Source organism: Betta splendens, chromosome 17, assembly GCF_900634795.4.
Source record: "Betta splendens chromosome 17, fBetSpl5.4, whole genome shotgun sequence".
NCBI lineage: Eukaryota > Metazoa > Chordata > Actinopteri > Anabantiformes > Osphronemidae > Betta > Betta splendens.
Window position 1 is genome coordinate 14,116,869 of NC_040897.2, and position 23,733 is coordinate 14,140,601.

The 23,733-nt window shown below is 45.7% G+C and overlaps 1 protein-coding gene across 2 annotated transcripts; it reads left to right on the forward strand.

The window, feature by feature from the left end:
• Window positions 1-994: 994 nt before the first annotated feature.
• Window positions 995-22,512, forward strand: LOC114844470 (RNA-binding Raly-like protein). Of its 2 annotated transcripts, none has more exons than XM_029131854.3 (9): window positions 995-1,221; window positions 10,415-10,692; window positions 17,996-18,071; window positions 18,408-18,455; window positions 19,015-19,202; window positions 19,546-19,659; window positions 19,840-19,997; window positions 21,109-21,146; window positions 21,743-22,512. In XM_029131854.3, exons 2-8 carry the CDS (start codon window positions 10,437-10,439, stop codon window positions 21,139-21,141), a joined length of 873 nt encoding a protein of 290 aa, XP_028987687.1. In that variant the 5' UTR covers window positions 995-1,221; window positions 10,415-10,436; the 3' UTR covers window positions 21,142-21,146; window positions 21,743-22,512. The 2 variants fall into 2 exon arrangements, with proteins under 2 accessions (XP_028987687.1, XP_028987686.1); XM_029131853.3 differs by having other exon boundaries at window positions 10,418-10,692.
• Window positions 22,513-23,733: the final 1,221 nt, after the last annotated feature.

Here is a 23,733-nt window from a genome sequence, read left to right on the forward strand (position 1 = left end):
GATCAGCCCCTTGAGAAGTCATTGATCCATACAGACCCTTTGCTCATATGCTTGGCAGACGCGGCAGCAGCAACAAAGATTTCTGCTCCTTCCTGACAGCACGACCACTCGCGTTTCCGTCAGTAGACGGGTCGGAAGCCTGCAGCTGTCAAACCTACAGAGCAGCATTAGATGAAACATGATGACGAGCCGGGTCTTAATGCTGCACGGCAAATTACACCCAACCGTTCATGTCCTGCAGGTACATTAATATTTTAATATAAAGATACCCGATCAATATTAACTTGCACCTCTGGACTGCAGGTGTGAACCCGATGCCTGATGTTAATTTGCCTTTTAACTCTGTTAGAGAACGGCCCAGAGTGTTGACGTCCTTGATGATCGATAGTCTCATCAGGCCCAAGAGAAACTTAGTTGATTAATCCTTTAAGTAGTTTTTAATGAGCAAGCACTCAGAGGTTGGAGTTCTTCAACTGATGATGCAAGTAAAACTTTTAACTTCTAGATGGACAAGAAAAGCTTTTCGGGAAACACGATGATTAGTAAATTAAACATAATCTTTGAAAACATGCTTATTCCAGTCCCACTGTCTTCTGGTGCAATAAAAGATTATTTGTGGTTTTAGGTAATTGAAAACCAGGCAGCCTTAGTTCAGCTTGTGAACCCTGAGGATTTAACTTGGACTTTTATTTACAGTTGTGGTTTGAGCCATTTCAGGATTAAATGCAGTGAACAAATAGATAAATATTTAATAAAAATATTTCACCAAATAAAACAATTAATTGAAGAAAAGATGTTATCTGAGGAGATAACTCTCCAGTGTTTGACAATGTGAATTTACAGTGTATACCTGATTCTAGGTGGGGAAAAAAACACAACCTCACGTTCCCACACGGACCCTCCAGGGACGCGGTCGCTGACCCCTGGCGGACCCCGGACCCTATTTTGAGAAACTCGAACGGCGCCGAGCAGCAAAATCAATGACACGAGCAGAGACGCTCGCCTCCGTTCCGGCGCAGAGTGTTTTCGCGCGTGGCTCCTCGAGAAACGCTCGCGCCGATTCCAAAACTCCGGCCAGCGCGGCGTCACGTGACTCGAGCACCGGCAGCGATAGAGAGCGCGACGGGGACGCAGAGGCTCGGTGCACGCGCCTGCATACCTCCAGCCCTCCGCCGCTATACGCCCAGTTTCTTTTTAATTGAACCCTTTTACTCCCGCGCGGTGAGTACATTTTCCACTGACATTTTCTCACGCACGTTTTGAGCCTCTTTTTCTTCTTCGCTGTTCCGACAATGGGCAGAATGTTTTCTCGTTCTCTGCATGCAATGATTTCAATCTTTGGATGCTGAGTGTTGGCGCTCCGGCGACGTCCGCTGAGAAATCTACGTGCTTGCGGACGCTCCTGCTGTTTTTTCCGCTCCTCTCTCTCTCTTTGCGCGCTGACTTGTTGTAAAACGTGCACCTTTTGCTTGTTTTCTGGCTTTTTCCCCTCGGTCATGGCTTGTTTTGGTGTGATTTTGCTTTTCTCTCATCTTGCGGTGTTTCTCTGGTGGGGGAGGCTGAACGTCTCCGAGGGCGCAAAAATAACACTTTTGATTTTCATCTTTGTGGATTTTGCTTTTCTTATAGGTGAGAAATTTAACTTTGCTGGAGTTTGTTTTGGTATTTTCTCTCAAACTTTTTTCCTTAATTCAATTTTTTAACCTAAATTTCCTAAGTCGAGCTGGATTTGTGTTGTTAGTTTGATGTTTAGATGCTAGATTTGCGATGCAGGCTCAAAGGAAACGCACATAAAACACATCTTTTTTTTTAAGTCTTTCTGTTTCGTGCCTGGTGGATTTCTGTCCTTCAAAGTTGCCTTCCAGTCCCTGCAATTTGGAAGGTTTACCACAAATAAATCCCAATCCGTGCTGTGGATGCTGCCACAGATTCCTGCCCTCTGAACGAGCCACAGCGGTGCTGCCTCTCTCTCTCCGCACACACAGACCTCGTTGCGTTTGGGATTGATAACTGTCGCACACGCGGCGCGGAGAAGCTTGGGAACTTAAACTGGCTGGATGACTCAATGCACTGTGGCTGCAGGGGAGGGAAGGGTTGAGGTGAGCAGGGTCCTTTAGGCCTGGGCAAATTCTGCAGGTTCATTATGCAAATGAGGCTGATAGATTTGATTAATAGTTTGACCTTGACTTGCGGCCGGAGCTCACCCACAAACCTGCAGGCGACAAATTCGGAAACACACTCCTGCAATTAACAGACAAAATGTGGCGTTAACCTCCCAAATGACCCCTTTTAAAATCCTCAGCCGAAGTTTGTTTTTGTGCTCGGCTAAAAAGAAAGCCTTCCAAAATTTTCACAGCTCGAGACAAAACCCAGCTTTCAATCATCCCCGCGAGATATGGGTGAAGGCGTTTGACAGTTATTCCAGCCTTTTGCAGGTCAGGGAACAGGTGGGGGAAGCCGAGCATGAAATGTGCTGCTACGCAAACAATACTTATCTCTCACCAGGGATGAAGTTGGAGGATGGCAGTGGAATAGCCGGCCTATAGGCGCATGCACTGAATCGCTATGAGCCCCGGGGGGAGAGGGAAGGAATAAAGTTTAGCCAGGCATCTCTGGACCGGTCAGTAATCTGTCTGCGTCAGTGGAGGCCTGGCGTCACGTTTCTGCACCCGCGGGTTGGGATGATCATTGACCCTTAACATGTGTACAATGTGCAAGGTTGCTTCAAAGCTACACACCACAGAGTCCATCTTCTGTAAAATAAGGAAGTAAAGCATCCACACCGTAGGTCAGAGCACAGATTAAGGGGAGCAGCTTCTCCTTTTATCCACGCATGTGAAAGAGGAAAAAAACATGATGACCGGAATCAAATCACGAGCACACACATGTATAATACCCTTTAAGCATAGAATAGCTCAGTGTTACAGTATGTATGTGGAAACACTCACTGCTCCCTATTATATCTGCTGCCCGTGGTTGTGTACACTCTGTTCCATCAGCCATATTCAACGCATTTCTCAGTACAGTCAGTGTTTTGAGCCGTTTAGATAGACACCGGCCTGTGCACTGTACTGTATACGCATGCACCTGCCTCTCAGGGGAGACGTGCCATTAGCCCAGCACCATCAGTATCTCAGCACCACGGCCAGCTCCCTTTATTCTCCATTCAAAGAGATAGTGGCTGATTTCAGCACCATGGACAACTGCCAGCGCTTTATTACGCTGGCAGCTGCAGCGAGTTGATTCTTGCCTGGACGTCTGGAGTGTCTGTACTCGCTAACCTCTGCCCTCTTCATTGAACACGTCTGAGTCTGAGCTATTTGAAGCCCTCTACCTCCATTCAAAAGGCTAAAAGCGGGCTTCACCCCAGATAAGAGTCATTCAGAATAGGCTCCTTTTGTTTTGGATGAGTTATTTCATGTGTATTTATTCTTACTCAATTTAAACATATTGTCAGGAGAAATTCATGAGAGCAATGAAACAATACTACTACTCTGTTACTATTCTTTGGTGAAATGAGCTTTTCTCGTCATCATGCGTTACAGCAGCACCATCCGCAACAGCTGTAAACTGGCTGTAAAACCTGACCTTCATGTTGGGATCCAGTTTACAGGATGTAAAAAGCTATTGATGTGTTAGTATAAAGCCCAATATGCCTGAAATAAAATGTGGGAACAGTATTTACCTTGAAAGAAGTAATTGTATCAGGTAACACACAGTTAAAATGCGGATTCATCAGGAACACAACAGGTGGTGTTGGAGCGAAGGTGAGACGCCATAAAGCTCTGCTGTAGTCCGAAAACTATTAAAAACACATCAGTGAGCCACAGGCTTGAGCTGAATATGTTTCTACATTATAATGAACATAATCATGCGCTGTCCTGCTGTTGAAAATCATCTAGAGAACCAACTGTGAATTAATCTGCCTGAAAACAGAGCCAGGCTCCAACAAATGCTATATAAACTTCTATTCGAGTAACATTTATCAACGTCTGCGGTGCCCAGCTGTTTTCATAATAACAACACACTTTATCGATCCCCTTTGTTGTTAAAGTAGTTGTTACTAGAAAGTCGGGGACTGTACTTCATGAAAGTTTTGGTGTCTTGTCCAAGAGCAGCCCTGAGGAACCAGGGCCCTCACACAGGGAACGAGGTAGATGGAAACAGGCCAACGCATTGGAAAAGGTGTGTTTTTTAGCTGAAACCTCTGGGCCGACATCTGCACATGAGGCCACGTCAGTGTTTTCAGATGGACTAACGCTGTTGGATTTAGGACAATGCAGAATTCACAGAGCACCGCTGGGATTTGTGGGGATTTTTTCTACTCTAAACAAATATTTAGCCACAGCATCAGAACAGAAATTAAACACCGTGTATTATTCACACTACTGTTGTAGCATTTGTTGCATGAATATTGTATTATATTCCGTTCTACTCTCAGGTGCTATAAAACGCCTGTGAACAAATAGAGAAACCGAGGAGCCACAGGACCATCGAGGAACCTTAACGTGTCTATTTCCTGCTCACGTGAGCGCTCTTTATTGTTTTGGAGCACTGCCTACATCTCATTCACCATAAAATATCCCAGCTTTGTTGTTTCAGCATTCATGCAAACCTGCAGCTTAGTCTCACATAAATTGTGTTTCCTGCCAACACTGAAGGTCGTCTCCATTCACCTCCAGGTGCTCGCCTGTCCCTTTTGACCTTTCACCTCCCGTCAAACCGCTACGCTAACATTACGGCTGCAGCCTAATTTACATCCTTCTGGTGCCGTAAAGCAGAAACATATTTTGTTATCAGCTAATTACTCTCAGCTCTAGTGACCCAGTTACTTTAGCCTGGTGGAGCGGAAGCTATATTTGGCACTTACACAACAGGAGAATTAAGGAAATGGAGAAATATGTCCGTGCCAAGAGATGTGGGGAAATCATGGCATGTGCTCGCATGCCCTGGAGCGGGGCTGCGGATTCCCCTGCTACAACAGCAGGTGGAGTCTTTTGTCCTGCTTCCATCTTCAAACACACACAGTGATGTAGGAGTAATCCGGCTTTTATGCCTGGGAATGGGCAAGTCTCCACATGAATTAAAGAAATAAACTTTTAAGAGCGGTCCGACGATAACAACGCGACACGTGGTGACGCAACCAGCCTTTTCTGAAGCTAAGAAGTCGGCCAAAACAAAACACTGGCTCCATGTAGCGCATTCCCTTTTAAACCATATTTCCCTGTGGATTCAATGAGACAACATCTGAGGAGCGCTTCACCATCAATGTGACCCAAAAAGTTCCGTTCTGATGTAGTTTACAAAAGCCGACGGCGCACGCAGCTTCAAGTTGCTCAGAAAATACACGCTGACCTGGAAGATTCACGTTTGGGCGATAAGCGCCCACTCAAATGTCGTGATGTGGACGATAATCAGCCCTGATGTTATTATGGGATGCAAGATAAACGGCCTTGCAGGCGTGCGGCTCCGTCCCATCTCTCTGCATAGGTCACGCTGCTGTTATCTCCCGGCTGTCATCGCTGATCAGGGCCATAGGTTGCTCAGATCAGATTACGCCACAGCTCTGGCCTCAGTCACAACATTACAGGGAGCCTTGGCGTGTTCTTATAGGAGGCGGAGGAGCCGATATGAGGCTGGTGGGAGCTGTGTGTGTGTGTGTGTGTGTGTGTGTGTGTGTGTGTGTGTGTGTGTGTGTGTGTGTGTGTGTGTGTGTGTGTGTGTGTGTGTGTGTGTGTGTGTGTGTGTGTGAAGCTGTGGGTTCTCACACAGCAAAGCAAACCCTTACAGTTCAAAAAGTCAGTTCATTAAAGCTATGAAAAAATATGTAAATGATAAAAGGCTTATAGAATGGTAATATAAAAGGACAGAGCCCCAGTAATAATTTATAAGCTAGCACTGCCTACCTACCGCATGATGTATGCCTGCATTCCCCATCTTTGATATTCAGGTCCGAGGACCAGTTCTAAGCTCCTTGAAGATGATTGGCGTTGAACCCCCCCCCCCCCCCACCTTTTCTTTTTAACTCTTCTTCGCTCCTTCCGTCGAACCTCTTTTCAGTTCCTCCCCTCTCTTCTGTACAGTATCTCCCCGTGCTCCTTTTGTTGCTATACCCCCCCCCCCCCCCAACCCCCACTCCTCCTCAATTCAACCTCAAGACAGGTATTATGCAGGAGGTAATGGGCTGTAGGAATGGAGAGAAAAATAAGAACAGTGCTTGACAGTCATCCCTCCTTGTTAGGATCCTCAGCAAAACCGTTTCAAAGAATTTCCAGGTACATAGTAAACAGGCTCCAAACTGCAAGGCAAGTCGCTCATTATACATGAGCAATAACTGGCTATTCTCCGTCTTCCCTGCACCATTAGCCAATATTTACTGTACAAGTCCTGCAGGAGAGATTAGATTGCTCCAGGCTCCTCTGGGCCGGGAACAGAATGGTCCAGCAAGGACCTCTATTCATTAAGCCCTTAATTGCTAATTGAGGTCTTTGAATGATTCAGCAATAGCTGCTGCTGTTGGGGCATTAGCTGAGTAATTTATGGCTGCGAGGGAGTAAGAAAGGAATTGAATGAAGGCAAGAAAGCGTTATTAAAAAGGACACTGGAGCTTGTGCTGCATTATTATTGTTATTATTATTATTACACAGGGACCTTGTGTTAACGCTCACACACCTCTTCCTGCTGCCAGGAGTTGAAGGAAATGTTTACTCTTCATTTTATCACCTATAAAACTCAAATGTTGTTTTTTATAAATAGAGATTTAATTAATGGGAATGTTTTATTGTACAATAGTTAATAGTTTATTGCTAAATCTGGTTGTGAAATATAACACAGGCACCGTATTTTAACCCAGATTCTCTTCATTATGACTGAATGTTGTGTTTTTTTTATATTATAATTAAGATGTTATCGTACACGTTCATATTCTCAGCTATCTCAGATTTGCAGTCTGGTCAGCTGCAGCCGTCGACTGATGTTTGACACACATGCTCGTCGGCTTTTGTGTTATTCACAGGCACATTTTGATAAATCCTCATATTTCATGCTGCATATGTTTGTCAGTGAGAGGAAAAATAACCCTTGGCAGCGTCGTTCGTAAATTTAGACTGTATAAAAATGTAATTACATTTCAGGCCACATTCATTCCCTTGTAACGTGTTTGGCTGCCGTTTGAAGGGAAAGCAAAGAATCCTCTGTTAGATTTTATTATCTCGCACAGGTTTTTTTTTTTTGTGGGGCACTAAAACTTGACACTTACTTCAGCCTCTGTCTCCAGCGTGTGATAAGGCAGAAAGTGGCATGTGTCCACGTCCGCGAGCAGACGCTATGAAGACGTCGACACACTGATCTCAGACGAGGTTAGACGCTGTCGCTGTCGCTGTTCGCTATCGTCTCGCTAAAGATAAAACGCCGAGCGAGTGTGGCCCGAATGCATCCCTCACATATGCATTTGTCATATCGCGTTTTCATCTTTCCTCCTCCGACGGCGGCACGAGTCAGTGAGGAAAGATCAGGCTGAGAGGAAGTGAAAATGATTACTTTCACCAGCTCCTCACTTCTTTATCTCGGGAGAATTTGTTCTCTGAAGCTGCTGACAGTTGGTGTGAAAGGACCAAAGAGGATCCATAAAATACTTACACTGGGAAACCTCTGGCACACGAGGGGATGCTGTAAAACTCGGTGTCAGCCGCTCGGCTCCATGTTGTGAGGACGTCTTCAGACACAAACACGTCGTCTTTGCGTGAAGGAACATGGCAGCGATCAGCTACTCTGTGGAGCGTTAAACAAGCGCAGGTGCATCCGAACCAATCTGTGTCTTCATTTCTTGCCCATCAGGCTGCTCTGAATTCAGAGTGTGTTTTCTGGCCTGGGACGTTTCCACCAGTGTTTGCCAGCAGTTATGCCACATGCTGCTTCTTAAAAGGCTTTGAGGGTTTTAGAGACTCATGAATATTGTACAGGAATCTTTGAAGTCTCTCTCTTTCCAATTTAAACGAGCTACAAGAATAATGTAACCATTTTTTAATTAAAATATGTCATTAAGGGACAAAATGGGTTAATAAAGAGGTGAGCAGCGGTAGTTGTCCTGTGTCTTTACTCCAGATGCATCCAGCTGTTATTCACAGCTTCCTCTAGTTCAGCGGCTGCTCAGTGACCGCCCGGCGCTGTCAGCTGCTGATAGAAGTTTGACGAGTTTACGGAGTTCCAAGCAAACTGCAGGCCATTAGTCGAGCTAATGTGTCGTATCCAGACGCTGAAGTTTTGCATCAGGCTTAACGCTCAGAAAAACAGACATTCCAGAAGCAATTTACTGTTTCTGTTTGGTCCAAAGGTGCTTCTTCTGTTTGCATGCTGTGCTCCCCATTAGTCTGAGTTTAGTACTGAAGGAGTCTGAACCTCAATGAAAATGTATACAGAAGTGGCTGAGGTCAGGACTTGGCTCCTTCTTCAGTCATCACACGTTCACCACAGCTCCATCAACGCCAGTGGTGCTGGAGCAGAGCATGCTGGGACGTCGTGGTGACGCCAGCGAGCTGCTTATTCCCCGTTTGCAGCTCTGTGACGCTGGACTGTTCCCACTAAAACAGAAAATGCATTTTCCTCAGAGTCATAAATCTTCAGATGGCGTCGGACGCCTGCTAACTGCAGGGTCAGAGGCTCCAGCCCGAGGTGTCCACAGACGACACGCTGAATTAAAATGTGCTGCAGCTCCACGTTCACTGTTCACGCAGGTAGAAAATGAGGAGCAGAGGTAGTTTTCTGTATCTTCTGACCTGTGCTGAGGTCTTCACTGCCTCAGTCTCTAGAACCAACGCTTTCATCCGGCACCAAATCCCAGCTCAGCGTGGCTTTAACTCCAGGACGTCTCATTTCCTCAGGTTGAACCTGTTTAAATGCGCTCCTGCTTTTTAAACCCACCTTCTGAAGGAATCACCTCTGTGCATTTGCCTAAACAAGCCGTTCAATGCACTTTGCATTTATCAGCCACTAAGTGGCTGTGAAGCTGCAACTGGGATTTGATTGGATTTGATTGGATTGACTGGTGGGACTTTTAGTCTCCTGCTCTGTTGATAATTAACTTAATCAGCTCCTGAAAACTCGATGACAAAAACGCGGCATTGTGGGAGTCGCAGCCGCGTTATCTACCTTCCATTTTGTGACACGCGCGAGGAGAATCTATTAAGCGCAGCAGAGGAGCTTTAGAATAGACGACGTGTGGGTGGAGGCAAAGGATGGAGGTAAAAAGGAGGCAGGACGGTGACGTGACGCCGGGGGAGAGCGGCTGCAGGTTCAAATACGTGACAGACTTAATGTTCAGGAGCTTTTAGGTTCGGAATATTTACAGATTAAACACACTCACAACTGAAGTCTGGACAATCTGGGTTCTCAATAACCTTAATGGATATTATTACTATCATTATTATTAAAGGGGCATTTTTACAAAAAAAAAACTAATTAGCGTTAGCTGTGCTCCACCTTAAACCTTTGCTCTCAGTCTCTGACGTGTTTCTGCTGTGATGAAAATACGACTTGCATGTGGGTGAAAGCGCGAAGCAGACGCCGGCGAGGTTTCTTCTTCTTTGGTCTTTGTGTGTTTGTGCCAAGCTCATCTGTGCTGCTGTGGTGACACTGTGTGATCCCTCTGGAGAACTGTTGCATTATGGGAACAAACAGAGCAGGCTGCACCGGGTGTAAAGAGGACTAGTGATGTTTGCAGAGATTGTTTCAGGTCTCGTTTGTGATGATTTGTCGGTCCACTTGAGTCCTTGTCCCCGTTGACCAGCTTTCTGTTGCAATGAAGATGCTGCTGCTGCATGAACTTCACTTCTGATCTATCTGAACTTCTGAACTATCAATTACAGCCTTTGTTTTTTTGTTGAGTCACAGTCTGGCCTCCGCTGACTCAATGCTGCGACCGCATCAGCTCTTAATGTAACAGATTCAAATGCAGCCCTTTAATCAAAAATACCTGCAAACTTCAGCTGAAAACCAATATTAGGATGTCTGAAGTCAATATTTCCCCAGATGTGTTGCAGTGAAGGAGCAGGAAGGAAGCTGCTTCTCTGAGGATCCTTGAGGCTTCGGTGTGAAGTGAAACAGTTGACATGTAGTCAGACTCACACGTCTGATTCACTGTCGGCCTCCACAGGTGAAAACTATCTGTACAGAGCTGCAGCGACGTCTCTGCACCATGCGATCGATCGGGTTTAGAAACATTTCACTTTCATTTTCAAAAATTCCAATGAAACGGGAACAAGAGAACGTGTTTGTTTGTTGAGCGTCCGGTGGGATTCATGAAAGCAGACTTTTATTCGACTCCGCTCACGGGTGCATGGCTTCGGCTGAGCCGAGCAGCTGTTTGTGTGTGCGGCCGCCACGGTGCAGCCTGAGCAGTGTGACCTGTGTCTCCCAGCAGGTAGTGCTGCACCACTAGGATGACTGGGAAGACCCAGACCAGCAACGTGACCAACAAGAATGACCCGCGCTCCCTCAACTCCCGCGTCTTCATCGGCAACCTCAACACGGCCGTCGTGACCAAGGCCGACATCGAGGCCATCTTCGCCAAATACGGGAAGATCGTGGGCTGCTCCGTGCACAAGGGCTACGCGTTCGTTCAGTACGCCAGCGAGAGGAACGCCAGGGCGGCCGTGGCCGGCGAGAACGCCCGCGTCATCGCCGGGCAGTCACTAGGTAACTGGTCCCATGCCTGTTTACTGCAGCAGCACGAGAGCGGGCGACGAGTCGTGAAACAGGCTCAATGGCTGTGATGAAGGATGATATTAATGTTGTCAGTCTGAACCTTTAGCTTATTTAAAACTCCGGCAGAACGAGTCACTCTGTGGTAGAACATCAAGCCTCCATCTGGCTCGTACGTCCTGAGGGTAGAGGTGCTAACGGTGACATCATTTTAATTTGCTGGGAATCCTAAATTTCATCCGTAGATCCTTTGGGTGTGAAGACGACGCGATCCAGATGCAGTTTGTAGGAGTTAAAAAGCACCAGGCTGCAGCGTGGACCCGACTCAGACTGGAAACACGGAGGAAACAGTCAGAGGATCCCTGTAAATCTTCCTTATATTACTTATTGATTAACTCAGCAGCCTCCATGGAAAATAAAAGCCCTCCCTGGGCCCTGTCCTGTCATTAAATATGAATAAGAGCGCTGCAGGGTCACATCTGGAACCTCCACCCTGCGTTTTTGGCTGCGAGATGACTGGAGCTGACTTACTTACACGCTGCTATTTACTGTGGGCCAGGATTTTCTCTGCTAGATGCGATTTGAAGCTAACTGTAACCTGCTCTGAATATGTGGCGACACGCTGTTAGACGGGCTTTTTTCAATATCCATCCAATCATGAGACAATGAGACTAATGGACAACGTTATTATACAATTTGTAGATACTGTAATTAGCTTGTTCCCTAAAAGCTAAATGGGGAAATTAATTAGCATAAAGACTAAACGGCAAAGCATGTTTTAGCATTTCAGATATAACGCGCTAATTTGAGCCCTAGAGGTTGTTTAAATACAGGTCAGCTGCCTCCCACTGCTCCCAGTAAGAGGAGCCATGTTCTGCTGTAGAACCACGTTTAATGCACTGATGCAGAGGTTTTATCATCTCCATCTCATCAGCTCTGGTTGGTGTCGGGCTCCTTTCCTTAAAGCGGGACCCTTAACAACAAGGGCTGCACGATGCTGTCGACACACCAGACTGCAAACAGAGTCTGACGCTGTTTGTGCCTCCGCCTCGTCAACAAAACGCCACGCCGGCCGAGACACAATAAGCTCAGTGTGTTCTAACAGCACCCTAAATGTCAGAGGCTTCCAGCAGACGCCCACAGTCGCCCGCTCCGCGTTTATTCCGCCGCCCCGGCCAAATTTAACCCTCGGCACTTTATCTTTTAAACATGAGCCTTACATCTGGTTTGGCTCTGACGCCGCACGAGATGCGAATCCTTAATCGGCTGCGTTATTAAATCACACGCAGTGAAGGTGGATGCGAGGAGCAGCTGTGACGCGTGACAGCGGGGTCACGGGGTCACGGGGTCACAGGTCAGAGTTTAACCTGCGACTTTAACCTCACGGCGCCAGATAGCGAAGCTGCTCGCGTTTATTCCCCCGGACCCGACTCGACTGCGGTCACTGTGTTTTTCGAGCATTTCACGCAAGTAAAAGTGACGCGGAGTCACGCTGGTGTTTGGCCTGAGACGACGGCTCCAGATGAAGTCGTCTGCTGGGTTTTATTGCTTCTTCTGCAGCTCAGCGTTTCCCCGCTTCGTTCTCCGCTTTAGTGGATAAAACCTGGACACAGCTGTGAAAATTTTAAGATTCATTTCATGCAATCAGTGCTTGCTTTGATCACATCTGCGCAGTAACAGGTTTCACGCGCCTGCCGCCTGCTTTGGTCTTTGAGCGCCTCCCTGTGTCTGAGCGTCGTACTACAGAAAAGTGAAGCACATATGACTGGCTTGATTTTAGGCAGATAACGTGGATGTTTTCCTATAAAACCACACAAAGTAATTTAGTGTGATGTGTGGACACGTTGCATCTGGTTGTACAGTATGTTACAACCTGTAACAGTTAAAGAGAAGTTTAAGGAAGACAGCACTGCAAAGTACTAAAAAAAAAAGACTCAAAAAGATTAAAATAAGATATAAGATATGAAGTTTTAAAATACTACACTCACTATCTGATAAACTGCAGGGTTTATAACACGTGCTTAAAATGTACTATTAAATCATATAGTGCAACTATATTTCAGGATGTGTTATAGACTCTGTTTACTATTTGCTATTACAGTATTTGGGACTTGTTAGAAACTGTTCACGTGTGTGAACACTAGATGGTGCTGGGAGCATATTCAGAGCGCTCAGGACATGCTTTATGGTCCCCAGCATGTACGATTCATTCCGCTCCCCAGACTCCAGCCTGCAACCAATATCGAGTCATTTCGTGCCATGAAAATGTCAACTTTGTGTAATTTACGGCCGTTTTCGACAGCTCGCTGACAGCTCTGCTTTGCATTCACACAGGGCGCTGTATATATTCTGTGGCACATTTTACGCTCATAAAAAAATGAGAGATGTCCTTCAAATGTTCCTCTGAGGTTGTCAAAATGGACAATTTTAATTTCCGGAGACCGGCCTTGAAGCTGCGAGTCCTGAATGCTGAGCCCACATCTTTCACACGCTTTTAGTTTTTTTACGAGTACAAAGGAGGCGAGAGGCTTATTAAGACGTCAGGCTGTGAGCGAGACAGCTGCGGACCCCATGTCAGTGTAATTGGATATTACAATTACAAGGCTTCATATAGAGCGGAGCCCAAACACTGCAGCAGCTGGGGATTCAGTCGGCCGCTCGCTGTCCGTGTCGCTCAGCCCGTTTGAATCAGGCCCAGGAAAACAAACACATGATCCCATTAATGAAAGCACACGGTTTGACTAGTGAGGTCACATAGTGTTGAACTGCAGCTGGAGCATTTGGATGAAAACCAACCCGGAGGCGTTCGGGCCGTGATTGGTTATTATTGTTAACCTTCTGTGTCTGTGATTAACAGGGAACGTGAAGGTGAAAATGCTTTTCTCTTGACTCCATTCAACTTCATTTTTATCACCATTCCTTACTGTAATTATCTGTTATCATCTTTTCATGTTGTTATTTATTCATCTTTTGTTTATTTGTTTGTTTGCTTCTGTGTTGTTTTCCATGAGCTCAGGGAGGGAGGCATTGCTTGTTACAGTAAATACCCACGTAGTAGAATTTGACATAAAATAAAAATAAATAAATAAAACTATTAAAACTATTATTCTTACATGATCCTACATGTGCATTCTGTACTGGCTACACCTGTGTTTCATTTTTCTAGGTCAGAACCTGACAAAATATTTGTATATACATTATAATTGCAGTTATATTTATTAATTTATTATATTATTAGATTGAGTTGAAACAAGGTTTGAATCGTTTGTGACGCTCTTGTAGGTGTTGGGCGCGTTGGGGGAACCAGGAAATGAAAACCCCAGTGACGCCCCTGCTTCATTAGGACCGTTTTGTTCATTTTTCGTAGTCCAACGTGCAGCATTGAGTCGAACCTTCCTTTTTTTCTCACTTCACGCGGTGAAGTGGGCTCGTTGAACCCGCTCCAGCCGCCGGAGCGCAGCAGCGCACGCTTTCCCCCCGGACTCGTTTGACAAATGGTTTGGTCTGAGGCGCCTCGGCTGCGCGCGTGCGGCGGCTCCGGCTGCAGTGTGACACGCGCCGCGGCACGAGAGGAGCTCGCGCCGTCCCGTCGTCATGACCACGTACAAAGGCAGGCGCCGCCACCACAGATGTGAGTACGAGGCGCGTCGGACGCACGAGCTCATGCAGATTATGGTTGTTCCTCACGTGCGCAGGACTGATCGGAACCAGAGCGGTTCTTAAGCTGTTCTTAACGTTGCGTAAATTATAGAAAGTTCGTTTCAGCAGCTTTTGGGCTTCGACGTCTTTCACGGAGTCAAACTTGGTCCGTGATGCTGTTTCTCCGATTCTCTGCACGGAGCCGCTGTTTCTGCAGATCGGAGCGTTTCCAGAACCAGAATCAGCTTTAATGGCAAGTTTGCACAGGACAAACAAGGAAAGGAACACTTTAGATTAAAGGGTTGGATTTTCAGGAAAAGTCACGCGCCTGTAAAGATTTCAGTCAGTTCAGTGGCGAGATTTGACGAACCGTGTTAGTAGCAGGATTGTGTGTCCGTCCGTTGTTGTGTAGACTTGGTTTTGTGTTGGATCAGTGGCTGCAGTTCGTTCATTTTGGTCTGTTCTTCGAGTGAACTTTGTGTCCGTCGTCCGCGGCTCGTCTGAACGCCAGGTGAGCGCGTGCGCACCTGCGCCGCCGCTGCATGCTTTGCATGTTGAGAATTAATAATTCATCTGCTGTAAAAGGATGAAACGCTGACGTTCAGACGCGTTTCGTTTGGCTTCGCTTTAGGTGAGAACAGAATCACCGGCGCTCAAATGAGTCACCGCTCGCTCACAAACAAAAACGCTGCTTGTTTTGTCCAGAACTCAAATTATTAAAGTTTTCTCATTGACAAAAAGCTGCAGCAAAATTCTGACGTGGTTCGACATTATTACCATTGCATTGACTGTTGCCAAGTACGCGGTTTCCTAAAAGTACAGGAGCTGAACCACATTAAAAGTAAAGGTCATTCATTCAGAGATTTATTGAATAAAAGTGCACATTATGAAACATGATGAGTTTTAACTATTGCTTTGTGTAAGAACTGCAATTATCGATAAAGGTGAAGGTGGGATGAATTTTAAATACCCAGCGTAATGCAAGATATTGAATAGACTAAAGCATCTAGTGATGAATGAATAGAGAAAAATAAATGTTTCCCCTCAAAATGTAAAGTGACAATAACAAACAACCTGAAGTGGCTCAGATTCGGTCTTCAGTCTGTGGCATCACTGTTTGATGGGTTTTTAGTTTTGCGTGTTGCTGTTGTTGTGTCTGGTTCAACTGATTTAGCTTTTTTATTCATCTCATTGAATTTCCCCGTCGAAGGCTGTTGTTCCTACGTTATTTCAGCCATGAACATCAACATGTAGCATCTTAGCTTAGCGACGTCCGTCTCTGGCTGCTCGCCGACGCCCTGTGGCCTCAGTGATGTCACGACGGCGCCGGCCTGTTTGTTTCCAGCTGCTGCCACAGATTAAGGAGCGCGTGCTCAGGTGGAGCAGATGGACCTGCTCCAGTTAAGATGTTTCAACGCGTTGCACTTAAAAGCCACAAAGTTACATCATAAGAAAGGCAGTAATGCAGAGGAGGAGGAAACGGAAGCACTCAGAAGAGATGAAAGACTAATTTATCCTCCCTCAGGCTGCGACAGTGAAGTCAACACGGAGCAGTGTTCAACGCATCATCATTAGCATTAACTTATTTCCTACTGACTGCTAATTGCTGTAATAACCTGTTCGTCAGCAGTTTCACCTTCTTCCTGATAGGCCATAGTTCAGCAGGTCTAACAAAAATCACTTCATTCGCTGCTCAGAACCTTGGGACAAGCTGCCAAATAACCACTTTCCTTGAGAGAAGGTTGTGAAGTACAGGGAAGGTTGTGTGGTAATTAATGCACCTCTGTGCATGTGGAACACTCTCCTATGTACAGCACAGTCTTATTGTGCTTCCTTCAACCTAACAGCTGTCATGGTCTGAGTAAATCCTTCCTGACTGTGTAGGTCTTTGCATTTAATCATGATTTATTATTTGTTATTTTTTTGTTCAGCGTCTTTTGTGCGTCTTTGTGCTCAGGACGCACTCACACACACTGTGACGGTGTTGGTTTCCTCAGGCGCTGTGCGTGAGGACCTGCGCTCAGGTGGAATGAGCAGGAAGCTGCGCGTGCCCTTGAGCCCAGATCAGACCGCGGCGTCCTCCCGTGGGATTTATGGGGCGCGGGAGCGCGGCACAGATTATATTCGTGAGCGCCGCCGCGCAGGATGTCGCCCCGTCGCACATTTGTATTCACGCGGGCGCCCGGATGAGCTCCTAATCAAATACAGCTCACCTGCAGCTGCAGAGGTGGAGTTTGTTCTGCGCCAGAAGTGGAGGCTCGCCTGCCAACGCGTTGTAGAACCCGGATCAGCGCCTGATGCAGCACATCGCTGTCTCCTGCAGTTATGACACGGAGCAGTTCAAACATGGCCGCCCACTATTCCCATAGGTCATAGATCAAAGAGGCCCGGCTGCATAGTCAGGTCCCTGCAGTACGTGTTATTACCAGTGAGGCAAATACACTGGACTTCAGCGTCTAAACAGAAGAACGAGGGCTTTAAACCCAAGCTCCTCCCAGAACATCCTCTCAGTTCAGACCCTGTGTGATCTCCTTGTCTCTGCCAGGTCAACTGATAATGAAGCAGAGACAGAGGACTCGAGGCCTGAAGCTGAGCTGAAGCCTCACAACGTCTTTACACCCAGACTTCGTGTGTCAGGAAACAGGAATGAACTAAATGAAGCAGTTGCTCAGTGTCAGAACAGACGGGTCAGTCGGACCTCTGGCACCAATGATTGAGGCCCAGAAGCCTCGGCTGCAGTTTCCACCTCTAATGCTGAACATGCAAAAACAGGAGCTGCTCCCCGGGTTCATATATGTGCACAACAATGAAAACGTAATTATTATGTCCCATGTCTGATTCTCCCCTTCGTATTCCTGGATCCTAAGTTTCTTTTCTCATGCGTTTACAGTATCAGTCACAGCCTAAGTGGCTATTGCTTAGCAACACAAGCCCCATCTCCTGCCTCCACGGTTACACAAACACACACAGGCTTTGTGCCGTTTTTGTGTATGATTAGTATAATGACTATAATTAATCAGTCTGTGTCTGCTGGGGTTGTGGGGGGGGGTCTGTGCTAGCAGGGGCTCAGAGGAGCCGTCTCTACAGTGAAGCCTTCCTCACGCCTTCCTCCGGCCTAATGATAATGACACATCCGTCCCCGTGCGCCGCGGCCCCACGACGCGTTCCGCTCCATTAGTCATTAGGGAGAGCGTCATGTTAACTTCAAGCCCTTTGGTCTCTCCAGGCCTCTTTTCAATTATTGCGTCCACAAGCTGATGTGAAATCCCTAAATTCCTTATAACTGGCTAATTTTAAAGAGTCTTGTTGAGTCGCCAGTGAATAAATAAAGAGATGAACGCAGGCTGACTATATGTTTTGTCCTGGATCGGTCTTGATTGATGCCCCCTCGTAAAACAGCGACTGTAAATCAGTTTCTCCACAAAGGTTCATTGTCGTGTGAAGAAAGGTCCCACGTGAAGGTAAGAATTAGACTGCGAGGATGAAATCCGTGTGATGTGTCCCTGCCTCAGAAGCGATAAGAGGAATTCGGCCTCCAGCGTTCGTCGGCTTCTTTCTTCTAATCCTGCCTGCCATTAAAAATCCTCCCATTACACGCGTTGCTCGGCTGTGGCTGCTGCGTTTGGGATCTTTTAATAACAAGGCATTTTGTTTCCAGACATCAACATGGCGGGGGAGCCCAAGCCTTACAGGCCGAAGATGGGCTCCAAGAGGCCGCTGTCGTCCCTCTACAGGTCAGTGTGAGCGCCGCGTCCCGCTTCGCTTTCCTCTTCACTCACGTGTTGCGTCGCTGACCTACTTTTCCCTCCCGTTTCCTGCCGCTCTCTGTGAAACAGGAGCTCAGATCCTCGCCGGCGGCCGGTGCTTGTGTGGGAACAGCCGGTTCCCTACCTGTGCTGTCGGTGTCACTTTACCAGCTTCATATTTATTTAGAGCTCGATTTTGTCTCAACCCAAAGTCCAAAAAGGCCAAAAATGAGAGAATATTGAGAGACGCACATGTTGGTTTTCTTTTGAGGCTGATTATCTTTAATCATACATAAATGAATGATCCCTTCTCTGTGTTTGCAGCGGCTATGAGTTCGACTATGATTACTACAGGGACGATTTCTACAGCAGGTACGTGGAACAGACTTCGTGACACTGGTCAGGTTGTACTTGGGCCTCTTTTAACTTTTAATATGGATTTTTTGATATTTTGCCCCTCGCTTCCTGCCTCGTTCCAGCCGGCCGTTTAGATAAAGATGCGTTTAGAACAGAGGAGCCCATTTCCATCCAAGGCGCAGTGACTGCGTTATCATAGTCATGGTAAATGTCATAGTGGGCAGGTTTTTATTCCTCTCCGCTGGGTTTGCTAATGATGCTTTTATCCGCATACGCGGGCACTGAATGTCAGATAGTCCCCCGGCTGGTCATTTGCACCAGCGAGGAAGAAAATGTATCTTGCTTCTGACATTTTCATTGGTTTGTTTACTTCCTCTCCTTTGCAATATCCCTGCGAGTTGAATCCTTCAGCTTTGAGTCATTATTGCTGCTTTGGCGGTTTGATATGTCCCAGGTAATGGGGAGCAGGATTTGACTGAATCATTCAGTATGTCTTTTGTGCATTAGCTGCTTTGCACCTTCAGACCTCCTGTCTTGCATTGGCCTGTATTAAATCCCGGCTCCTTGTTCCCAGGCTCTTCGAGTACCACGGCCGCGTGGTGCCTCCCACCAGGGCTGTGATCCCCATCAAACGTTCCCGGCTAGTGGTCCCGTCCACGCGCAGAACCAAGTCCTCCTTCCCCATCAGAGCCTGCTCTTCCTCCTCCTCCTCCTCGTCCTGCTCTCGTGTCCTGAATGTCGGCTCCATCGCCGCCCCTAAACGTACGTTGTCCCATTTTAATTATATTCACTTTTTCTTGCTCTGTTGAAGAAACATTCTTTAAATAAAAGACTGTTGCTCAGCTAACTCCCAAAGGGCTGTAAACACAACATTCAGGTTGTTACTGGACTGTTTATCCAGCCCTGATCAGGCTTTCAGGTTCAATCCACATTAAAAGATGGTGAAATATCATAAACTTTGGCTTCCAGCTCTCTGTCCTATCACTGACTGTGGATCAGTCATATTTCTGGCAGGAAAATGTGTCAGATATGTTGGAGCAGTGCAGTGGAGTAGCTGCTGCTGCTGCTGCTGTGGAGCTTAACTTTATTATTTGTATGCTCACAGTGAAGACAGACCAGCTCCTGACCATCAAAAAGGAGCTGCTGCAGATCAAGACCAAAATCGACTCGCTGCTGGGACGTCTGGAGAAGATCGAGAGACAACACTGTTCTGAAGCTGGTAAGAGCTGGCATCAGGGAGGTGAGGACCTGTTTGCTGAATCATATAAAACCTTACGCAGCGCAAGGAGAGAAGTGATAAGTGACATATTGAAGGTTTATCATTTCGTCTGAAAGAAAGATCAGTTCAAGTAATCAGTTGTATATAACAGCCAGCGTCTCTCCGTCCCCGTTTCACCAGAGATGCAGAGGAAACAAGAGGAGGTGTGTGAGCGTCTCCATGGCGATGCATCAGACCACTCTGGTGAGGAGGAAGCGGAGGCGACAGGCGAGGTGGAGGCGGGGGAGATGACGGACGGCGGCGAGGACGACTTTGAAGATGAAGGCACCAGCGACATGGTGAGACGGCGACGTGTGGGGGGACGGGTTCTGCCGGGTCTGACGGCGGTGCGGGCGGAATGTGTCTGCATGCGCTACAGATCCATTAATACGTTCAGAGTCACTCCCCTTGGTGCCTGTGGTTGTGTTTGCATTAGCGTTGCAACCGTTTCAAGATTAAAGCAAGAAAACTTCAAAATCTTGTATTTTATTTATTATTCTCAGAATTTATGTCATCAACAGTTAGTCTGTCCTTTGGTTCGTTACTGAATTATTCAGTCCTCATCTGGTTTTCAGATCTTTAAAATAGGTCCGAAAATTTGACCTTAAATTAACCTAAACAGTGTTTTAATGCAACGGAGGTTTGGGACTAATTTCAGTGGCGTCCATGAACTTCAGCAGTGCTGTTAAAAACATCCCACGAGTCCTTCAACAGACGCGTTTCCGTGTATTTGTGGACTAAACCACTGATTACTGCCACGATTAGAGCCTGTTTAGCTGCCGTGATCCCCATCCCCTCACCGCCTATTCACAGACAACCACCACGCTCCCCCTCGTGCCTGAAGGCCGCCTGTCACCCGTGAACCCCACTGCATCATCGCTGGAGGAAGCGAGCGGGAGCGCGAGCCGCCGCTGCCGCTTCAGACGCGACCTTTCAGCCAACGACTCGCCCGCTGAGCCACTTCTGCAGACGGGAGCGCGCTAAACTGTGTGACCTTTCAACTGGAGATCATTCCTGCGGTTTCAGTGGGAAACTGCACTCAGACGCTAGAGTGGGCAAAGAATAGATTAAAAAAACAGCAAAAAATAACAGTTGAAACCTAGAATTACGTATGTGAAGAAGGGAATGACGGGTGCAGCATCTGTGTATCGCACTGGCAGGTTCTGTGGGATGGACTGGTAAGTGTACTGGTTAGTGTGGGATTAATGGTGAATGCAGCAACTACTTTGACCAGAACTGATAATTCTGAGGCTTTTGATGAAACTTGTTGATGCATGTTTTGTCTCTACTTTTCCAATGGCTTGTTTTTACATCTGTTCTACACACAGTACGTATGATTGAAGAACAAATGAACAAATTTGTCTTTGAATTAGTCTGGATTTAAATTGAGTTTCGTCTTGTTTTTTGCAGATAGAGAACCACATATCGGACATTGACAACTGAGTGAGGTTGGTGTTTAATCGTCCTACTTTGCAGTTTTTCTTTTATTTACATGGAGCCAAAGCAACCGCTGTGCCGTTCTTATCAGCATCATTTAATCCTCTCTGCTCTGTCCTGTTCCCTGCGTCTGGGAGACCACGGAGAGGCAGCTTCTTGGCCGTATTACCACTGATGACAGTCTAAACAGAGATAGGACTTTGTCGCTTCCGTACTTTCCATCAAACGACATTCAAATCTCTCCTCATTTTCTTTGTGTGAACAAACCGCTATGAGATTTAATTTGCTTCTTGGCTGACATTTCCTACCTGCTGTCCTCAAGTGCCCGATAGCGGAAATCTTTTTCAGCTGCTTTGAGCGTGATAGATGTCAGGTTGATGGCATAATGAACGGTTTGTCCTCAGGTGGAAATCTCCATGGTTGCAGGTCATTGCATGAGTTTATTATAATGTTGGTCACAGTTAAGTCTTTTCCCCAAATAACCTTTATATAAAATTATATATTATAAAAATAAAATAAAATTATATATTATAAAAAAATTTTATATACAGGTGAAACTAATCTGATAAATATAATAAATTTTCACTGCTCTTTTCTTATTTTCAAGGCAGAAAATTAAAGCCTGCAGCGCGTGAAGTTGGACGAACAGATACCAGCAACCCTTCTTGATCAAGAAGTATTTGAAATGAAATGAAAGCAAAGAAAGGAGTGACTGACAGCAGCAGGAAGAGATGTTCAAACGTGTTTGTTGCTTGTTTGCCTCATTAGAACATGACACTCCTGACGTGTGCTTCATCAAAACGCTGGTTATGAATACTGTCCAGACCACTGCAAGATCAACTGCAAAGAGCAATCATTCATTTCCCTCCCAACTGATTGCCTTTCCGAAAAATAAGGACTGTCCAGTATATTGTGTGCTTGATATATTATGTGCATAAAAACAGTTACGTGATCAGTCAGATGAACCATAAAACGCCCTCCTCCTTTGTTGTACCGCAAATACATGTTTTGTCCCTGTGCGTTAAACCCTGACGAGCCATGACGCTGGCACAGAGCTAACTATGAATGTATGACGACCACATTTTGTTGAACTGTTGATATTTGTGATTTGCTTTATTTGTACAAAATGTACAGGGTATAATTAGTGTCTCCATAAAGTATTGTATGCATATCATGTTGAGTCGTTTTCTCTCCCTCCACAATAAGATGCATTTTAAAATTCTGTTAACATACTGTTAATGGGAAAGAAAAATATTATTCCTAAGATTATTTTTACTATGAGCATGTTAAAAATGTGGCTATTATGGATCATTTGTATTCATTGCATCAGTTGTACAGCTATGGTTTTTGGAATAAAGCAGTTCCTCCCCAAAAACACCTGCCGGAGCTTAGTAGCTTTTCTTTTCACCAACTGCTTAAGAAAAAATGTAGATATTATTGTCTGTGGAGGACAAAACTACTATATTCAATCCATATTTTACATTAAACTTGTACTATGATACCTGAAGCAGCTCTACAAACTTGAGCCCGGCCTCACCACATTCAGCCATAGTGCATATTTTTATATATATATATATTTACTTTTTTTTTACTTAGATAAATGACATATTGTGACTGCAGTTTCTGATATTCCAGCTATTTTAGAGAGGATTTTGACTCCATGACTGTAGACAAGGTGATTTTGCTCAGTTTTGTATGAACTTTAATTGCTTTCCTGTGATTTTATAAACATTTTTGTGGTCTAATACTTTATTGCAATATTATTGCTGAAACATTCTGAGCTTCAATCATAGCAAAGTTTAGCATGATAAGACAATTAAGATAGAACATGTTCAACAATATCATTTTCCTTCCAATCCTTGTATTAGCACTTTCATTGTAAATATGAATATTTTATATTCATATTTATCTTAAGCACTTCTATGGCTTTATGCTTTTAACATTATGAATAAACTCACTTTGCGTCACATAACTTTTCCCACAAGCCATTTAAAAGACAAATAATAGTCGCAAGGTGAAAGTAAAGGCACAGTATGATGCTTAGTGCAAAATCCCCCCCACTGCTTTTTAAATCAAACCATTCCTGTGCATTAGTCCTATGCTCTAATTGGCTTTGCGAATATTCATCCAATTATTAACAATACAGTGTCCTTGAAACCTACAGCTGATAATGGGTGCTGAGGCAGCAACAGATGGTGCTTTTAATTCGCTCACTTCATCAGCACCACATCATCATTTTTACAGGTTAAGGGGCCCACTGGCTGGGTTGCAGGTTTAATTGGTTCTATCCTCGCTGGCCAGCAGCCAGTGAGCCCAATGATCAGTCATGCAGCGCCTCTAATATGGACAACCATGGGTGTGGGATGAACTGAATCAATCACCAGCTCGTGTGGCTGCCATAGGAATTATGGGCGTAATAGGGGTCAGGATCTTTATAATGCATCTGTGATTTGAGCAAGGATGCACAACCTGCAGAAAGCAGCTTCCACTGCGCTGTGGGTCAGAGACACTTTATGATGAAAGATATTCATGAATTAATGTGTTTCAGTAAAAGAAAGCACAAAAGGAAACATATTTGTGTTTGTTAAATACATTATT

What these genes read in the sequence shown, in the direction of transcription:
- LOC114844470 (XM_029131854.3), top strand. Translation starts at nt 10,437, where the DNA reads ATGACTGGGAAGACCCAGACCAGCAACGTGACCAACAAGAATGACCCG. An exon ending in CATCGCCGGGCAGTCACTAG is followed by an intron (nt 10,693 to 17,995) that starts GTAACTGGTCCC and finishes TTTTGTTTCCAG; the next exon opens with ACATCAACATGGCGGGGGAG. An exon ending in ATGAAGGCACCAGCGACATG is followed by an intron (nt 19,998 to 21,108) that starts GTGAGACGGCGA and finishes TGTTTTTTGCAG; the next exon opens with ATAGAGAACCACATATCGGA.